Below are 8018 nucleotides of genomic sequence, written 5' to 3' on the forward strand. Positions count from 1 at the left end.
GAGTATCTTTATTAAAAAATCTTTAAAATTTTCTACTTTACAGTTGAATTTGATTTTCTATTAATAATAATTGTGAAAATTTGAACTCAGTGAAATATTTTGTTAGAGTAAATAAATTTATTTTGGTTAATGTTTTGGGATAATTTTTGATTTAATTTTTTTCAATTATATTAGTTAAGATATTATTGCACTTTTTATATATTTATTTGTATATTAATAATAATATTATATTAAATTATATAATAATTATTAATATATTAATTATTAATTCTATTATAATATTATATAATATATATATTAATTAATATATATATTATATATTATTATATATTATATATTATTATTATATATATTATTAATATATATATTATAATATATATATTATTATTATTATTATTATATTATCTTTATCTCTACCCTAAGACTTTTAGGAGCATTATTAACCTCTTTAATTTGTATAAAACAAATTGATATAAAAAAATTAGTAGCCTATTCATCCGTAGTTCATATAAGTCTTATAGTTACTGGATTAATTTCTATAAGATTAACAGGAATCCTAGGTAGCTTAATTATAATAATTAGTCATGGTCTATGTTCATCTGCTTTATTTTTTTTAGTAAATATTTCTTACAGACGACTAAAATCACGAAGAATACTTTTAAATAAAGGTTTAATAAATATTACCCCTTCCTTAACTTTATTTTGATTTATATTAAATATTTTTAATATAGGGGCCCCTCCTTCTCTTAATTTAGTTAGTGAAATTTTATTAATTAATAGAATCTTAAATTTTAGATTAAATTTAATTCCCTTAATTATAATTTTAAGATTTACAAGTGTTTTATACTCAATATATTTTTTTATAACAACACAACATGGAATATTAAATAAAAATATTAATATATTTATTTCAATCTCAATACAAGAATTCTTAGCTTTACTACTTCACCTAATTCCTTTATTTATTATAACAATAAATTTTTATTATTTAAATAATTTAAATTTAAAATATTGATTTGTGGAATCAAAAATATATCTAAAGATATTTTAAATTATAATTAATTCCCTTTATTCCAATTCTTTACTTATTTTAAGAACATTAACTTTTTTTTATAGATTAACATTAATTTTTTTCAAATCTATTTTCTTTATTAAATGAAATATTATTTCTTTAATAAATATAAATTTTGAATTAAATTTTATATTAGACTGACTAAGCCTAATATTTATTAGAGTTGTAATATTCATTTCCTCCATAGTAATATTATATAGAAAAGAATACATAATTATAGAAAATAAAAAATTTATTTTATTATAATTTTAATACTTTTTGTAATCTCTATAATTTTAATAATTTTATGCCCTAATATATTAAGAATTATTTTAGGTTGAGACGGATTAGGATTAATTTCTTTTTGTTTGATTATCTACTATCAATCTTCAAATTCATTCAACTCTGGAATATTAACATTATTAACTAATCGAATTGGAGATATTATACTTTTAATCCTCATTTTTCTAGGTATAAATTTTAGATCATGAAATTTTTCTCTTTACTATTCTAATTCTTACACACTACCTTCAATTATTTTAATTATAATTATAACTAAAAGGGCCCAAATCCCTTTTTCTATATGACTACCTGCTGCAATAGCTGCCCCCACTCCAGTTTCTTCTCTTGTTCACTCTTCAACATTAGTAACAGCAGGAGTATACGTAATAATTCGATTCAATTTTATATTTACAAAAATAACTTTACCCCTTTTAATTATTGGGTTAATAACTTTACTTCTAGCTAGAATTAATGCTATATTTGAATTTGACTTAAAAAAAATTATTGCTTTTTCAACTTTAAGACAACTAGGGTTAATAATTCATATACTAGCCTATCAATTACCAAATTATGTATTTTTTCATCTTATTTCTCACGCTATATTTAAATCTTTATTATTTTTATGTTCAGGAATCATAATTCATTTTTTAATAAATTTACAAGATATTCGATTAATAGGTTCTTTAATTTATGAATCTCCTTTAGTAATCATATTTTTTAACTACTCTAATTTATCCCTCTGTGGCTTTCCTTTTCTCTCAGGATTTTACTCTAAAGATTTAATATTTGAAATAACACTTAACTTTCTTATTAATCCATTCATTATAACTTTAATATACTTTTCTATCTCTTTAACTATTTTTTATTCTTTTCGACTCATATTTTATTTAACTTTTAATATACCACATTCTAGTCCTATAACCCTAAAAAAAGATAATATTTTAATAAATTTCTCTATTTTCATATTATTTATTATATCTATTATTTTTGGTAACTTAATCAATTGATTAAGATTTAATAGAATTGATACAAGAATTTTAAATTTAGAAATAAAAAATTTAATTCACTATATAATAATATTTAGAATTTTATTAATTTTAAATTCTTTAAACTACACAAATTACTTTAATTCATGACTTTTATACAACATCATTCCTATTTGTAAAAATTTTATATTTTTAAGACAATTATCTTTTTCAATAAATTTTTTTACCTTTAATATAATTAATAAACTATTTTATTTAAACGAAACTATATGAAATGAATTTTACACTAAATTAATATTTAACTTTATATTTTTTAAACAAAAAAAATTTTTATCCTATTTTTTTAATACTTTAATAGATATATTTATACTACTCCTATTAATTATAATTTTAATTTTCATTTTAAGTTAATAGAAAATTTTAATCTCTTTAATGTATATTCAAAATACATATTTTAACAAATTCATTAACTTAAATCTTTAACCTTTTACTATTAATATATAATTAATAAAATTCATTTAATAAAGTTTAAAAAAATTAAATAATTTAAAATTACAACTAAAAATCTTTTCCAAATTAATATTATAAGTTTATCATATCGAATTCGAGGAAATCTTCCTCGAAATAAAATAATTAAAATTATTACCCTCACTCTTCCCACTATCCTAACACTATTAATATTAAGTATAAAATAAAATAATATAAATAAATAACTTATTAACATAATTATACCATATTCAGATAAAAAAATTAACACAAATCCTCCTGCTATATACTCTGTATTAAACCCAGATACTAATTCAGATTCACCCTCAGCTAAATCAAAAGGAGTACGATTCAATTCCGCCACAACTCTAACTAAAAATATTAACATTACCCCTCATATATAAATAGAAGCCCAAATTTTATCTTGAACTCTTGACATCTTAAACATATCAAATCTTTCAATTAAAAATAAACTTCTTAAAATAATTAAAATTAAACTAACTTCATAAGAAATAGATTGTGAAATCGCACGAATTCTCCCTAATATTGAATATAAAGAATTAGAAGATCAACCTCTTAACATCATTATATAAACCCCCAATCTTAAAAAACAAATAAATAATAAAATTCTTACTTCTCTAATTCTTATATTAAAAAAATTAGGTATAATAACTCATAAAATTAATATTAATAATAACCTTAAACAAGGTCTTAAAAAATAAATTATATAATTTAAATTTTTTACAAAAAATAACTCTTTCCTTAATAACTTTAAAGCATCTCTAATAGGCTGTAAAATACCTTTAAATAAAATTTTATTTGGCCCTTTACGAATTTGAACATACCCTAAAATTTTTCGTTCTAATAAAGTTAAAAAAGCTACTCCAATTAATACTATAATAATGACAATTAAACTCCTTACTAAATACTCTAACCAATATATTTCATAAATTTTTAATAAAAATACTTATTTTATTTATGAAACTTAAATTCATTGCACTAATCTGCCATATTAAAATAATTTATAAAAATTTTATCCTTTTAACTTTGAAAATTAATAGTCTTACTAACTTAAAATTATTTAATAAAAATAAGTTAATAAAACTTTTAGATTCATAATCTAACAATAGACAAAAAAATTCTTTTTTATTACCCCCCCCCAATGATAATTAATGATAATTAATGATAATTAATGATAATTAATGATAATTAATGATAATTAATGATAATTAATGATAATTAATGATAATTAATGATAATTAATGATAATTAATGATAATTAATGATAATTAATGATAATTAATGATAATTAATGATAATTAATGATAATTAATGATAATTAATGATAATTAATTATAATTAATGATAATTAATGATAATTAATGATAATTAATGATAATTAATGATAATTAATGATAATTAATGATAATTAATGATAATTAATGATAATTAATGATAATTAATGATAATTAATGATAATTAATGATAATTAATGATAATTAATGATAATTAATGATAATTAATGATAATTAATGATAATTAATGATAATTAATGATAATTAATGATAATTAATGATAATTAATGATAATTAATGATAATTAATGATAATTAATGATAATTAATGATAATTAATGATAATTAATGATAATTAATGATAATTAATGATAATTAATGATAATTAATGATAATTAATGATAATTAATGATAATTAATGATAATTAATGATAATTAATGATAATTAATGATAATAAAACTTTAATTTATATAACTTATTACATCATAATAATCCTTTACTCAGGCATATCATTTACTAAAATAATAATTTTATTATTAATATAATCAATTTATATTTAATTAATTCCTAAAATTAACACACTAATCTGCCATAATAATTTTGTATATAATAATATTATTTATTCCCTAAAATCCCAAAAATTTTTGTGCTAGTTTAATAAAACACCAATATACAATTTTTATTCCCCCCCCTTCCTTAAAATTTTGAATAAGTTACTTTAACTATATATTTAAGTCGAAATTAAATTCTAAAACTTTAGATTTATCCAATTACTAAAATCAATTTAATGACCCTTCTTTAAATTCATAATAAAGACCTAACACTAAAATTAATATAATTATACAAAAAATATATTTATAAAAAAATCATTTTTCTTGAATTAAAATAATTCTAGGTAAAATTAAAGTAATTTCCACATCAAAAATTAAAAAAATAATTCTAATCAAATAAAATTGAATAGAAAAAGGTACCTTTCTATATGATATTGGATCAAACCCACATTCAAAAGAAGATATTTTATTTCGACACTTAAATATCTTTTTAGATAAAATTAAATTAATACCTATAATTAATCCTCCTAAAATTATAATAATTATATTTAAAATGATAAATATATACATATAAAAATTTAAAAATTATCAATGTCATCAATAAACTAAAATATAAACAAAAATTCATACTACATCAACAAAATGTCAATATCATGAAGCTGCCTCAAACCCAAAATGATGAAATTCATTTAAATGATTAACCCTTATCCGAATTAAAATAATTAATAAAAAAATTCTTCCAATAACTACATGTCCCCCATGAAATCCAGTTGTTAAAAAAAAAATTGAACCAAATACAGAATCACTTATAGAAAAAGTAGCCTCATAATATTCTATATACTGAATTACTGAAAAAATCCTTCCTAATATAATTGTACCAAAAAGCCCTACTTGTCTTCTTTCATTATCTCTATTTAAAATACTATAATGTCTTCAAGTTACTAAAACTCCAGATGATAATAAAATTACTGTATTTAATAAAGGAAGTTGAAAAGGATCAAATTGAAGAATGTTCCTTGGAGGTCAAACTCCTCCAACTTCAATGTTTGGAGATAAAGATGAATGAAAAAAAGTTCAAAAAAAAGATAAAAAAAATATTACTTCAGATAAAATAAATAACATTATCCCTAACTTTAATCCGTCCACAACTCGTCTTAAATGACTCCCTTGAAAAGTTCCTTCACGAATTACATCTCGTCACCATTGAATTCTACATAAAATAATTGACAAAAGACCTAAATTTATTAAATAAATAAATTTATCACTGAATAATATAATTCCTCCAATTATAGTTCTCATAACTCTAAATGATCTTAAAATAGGTCAAGGTCTCACCGTTACTAAATGAAAAATTAAATTATGTAATATTTTCATAATTAGTTTCTGAAGAATATAAAACTCTTAGAATAGAATAAACATAAGACTGAATAAAAGAAACAGCAACTTCTAACACTATTAAAATACATTGAATCAAAACCAATAAAAATACCATTATCCCTAAAATTTCATGTGACTGCCTTATTAAAGTAATTAAAAGATGACCGGCAATAATATTAGCAGATAAACGAACTGATAAAGTTAAAGGACGAATAATATTCCTAATAAATTCAATCATTACTATAAAAGGTATTAAAACATCTGGTGTTCCTTGAGGAGTTAAATGAACCAATATATGATTAAAGAAATTAACCCACCCAAAGATTATTATTCTTACTCAAATTATTAAAGAAACTGTAACTGTAATACAAATATGCCTTGTTCTAGAAAAAATATAAGGGAATAAACTCACAAAATTATTAAGTATAATAAAAATAAATAAAAATATAAATAATAAAACATTTAATTTATTAAAATTAATTAAAGAAATTTTAATCTCATTAACTACCCCCATTAAAATTAATTTTCATACTATACAATATTTTCTTGATAAAACTCAATATAATTGAGGAATAAATAAACTTAATATTAGGATCCTTACTCAATTTAAAGAATAATCAATTCTTCTAGAAGGATCAAAAACTCTAAATAAATTAGTTATCATTTAACGGTCCATTTACTTACCAAAACTTTATCTTTTTTAATTTTTGTTAAATAAATTTTTAAAAAAAATCCTCTCATTAAAATTATGTAATAAATTCATAAAATCCATAAATACATTATTAAAAATAATCAATATATTGGCTTTATCTGAGGAATTAATTAAGAGTACTAATAAATATTACTATAAATAATTTAAAAAATTATTACTTTAAACTTAAGTTACTTAATTAAATTAAATTAGACTATTTTTTATTCTTCAATAAAATCTTCTATATAATCTATAAAATTTTCCACTCCCCTCCCTTCAATAATAATAGGTATAAATCTATGAGCCATTCCACAAATTTCTGAACATTGTCCTAAATGAAAACCAGGTAAAGATATATTAACTCTTCCCTGATTTAACCGCCCAGGAACAGCATCAACTTTAATTCCTACTGAAGGAACAGCAAATGAGTGAATTACATCCTCAGAAGAAATTAAAAATCGAATTTGTACATCTATTGGTAACACTAAATTCTCTGTTCTATCTAGTAAACGAAACCTCCTTAAAATAATATCTTTTACTATATATGAATCCACTCTTTTTCTTATAAAATCAGAATATTCATAAGACCAATACCATTGATGTCCCACTACTTTAACTGTTAAAAAAGGAGAATAAACCTCATCTAATATATATAAAATTTTTATTGAAGGAACCCCCAAAATTACTAAAGTAAAAATAGGAATAATAGTTCAAATAATTTCAATCTCTTGTCTTTCTACTATTAAAACAACCAATTTATTTAAAGAAACATTTATAATAATTCATAAAATTAAAACTACAATAATTAAATTAATTAATAAAGTAAAATCATGAAATATTATTATTCATTCTATTATTGGAGAAGCAGAATCTTGTAATATTAAAATAAATCATTCTTTCATTTTTTACTTAATTTGCAATGAACCTTCTAAATATGAATGTATTAAAGGAGGGGCTAAATGTAATCACTCTACTGATACTATTAAATAATTTTTAAATAACACTAATCGCTCTACTATAAAAGATTCTCAAATAATATAAATTAATATAAGTATTCTTACAATTGAGATTAATGAACCAATTGATGAAACTATATTTCATATTAAATATCTATCAGGATAGTCAGAATACCGTCGAGGTATCCCTCTTAACCCTAAAAAATGTTGAGGAAAAAAAGTTATATTAACCCCAATAAATATAACAAAAAATTGAGTTATTAACCATTTTGAATTTAAAGTAAATCCAGTAATTAAAGGAAATCAAAAAATAAATCCTCCAATAATAGAAAATACAGCTCCT

The 8018-nt window shown here is 19.8% G+C and overlaps 1 protein-coding gene across 1 annotated transcript; it reads right to left on the reverse strand.

Moving 5' to 3' along the window:
* Nucleotides 1-6918: 6918 nt before the first annotated feature.
* On the reverse strand, nt 6919-7597 carry LOC122510120 (cytochrome c oxidase subunit 2-like; the record flags this gene model as incomplete). The annotated part of the gene is given in 1 exon segment (XM_043624550.1): nt 6919-7597. A coding segment is annotated over 1 exon segment (657 nt), but the record flags the coding sequence as incomplete, so codon positions are not given.
* Between the last annotated feature and the right edge of the window lie 421 nt (nt 7598-8018).

The sequence above is a fragment of the Leptopilina heterotoma genome, unplaced genomic scaffold (assembly GCF_015476425.1).
Source record: "Leptopilina heterotoma isolate Lh14 unplaced genomic scaffold, ASM1547642v1 Lhet_67, whole genome shotgun sequence".
NCBI lineage: Eukaryota > Metazoa > Arthropoda > Insecta > Hymenoptera > Figitidae > Leptopilina > Leptopilina heterotoma.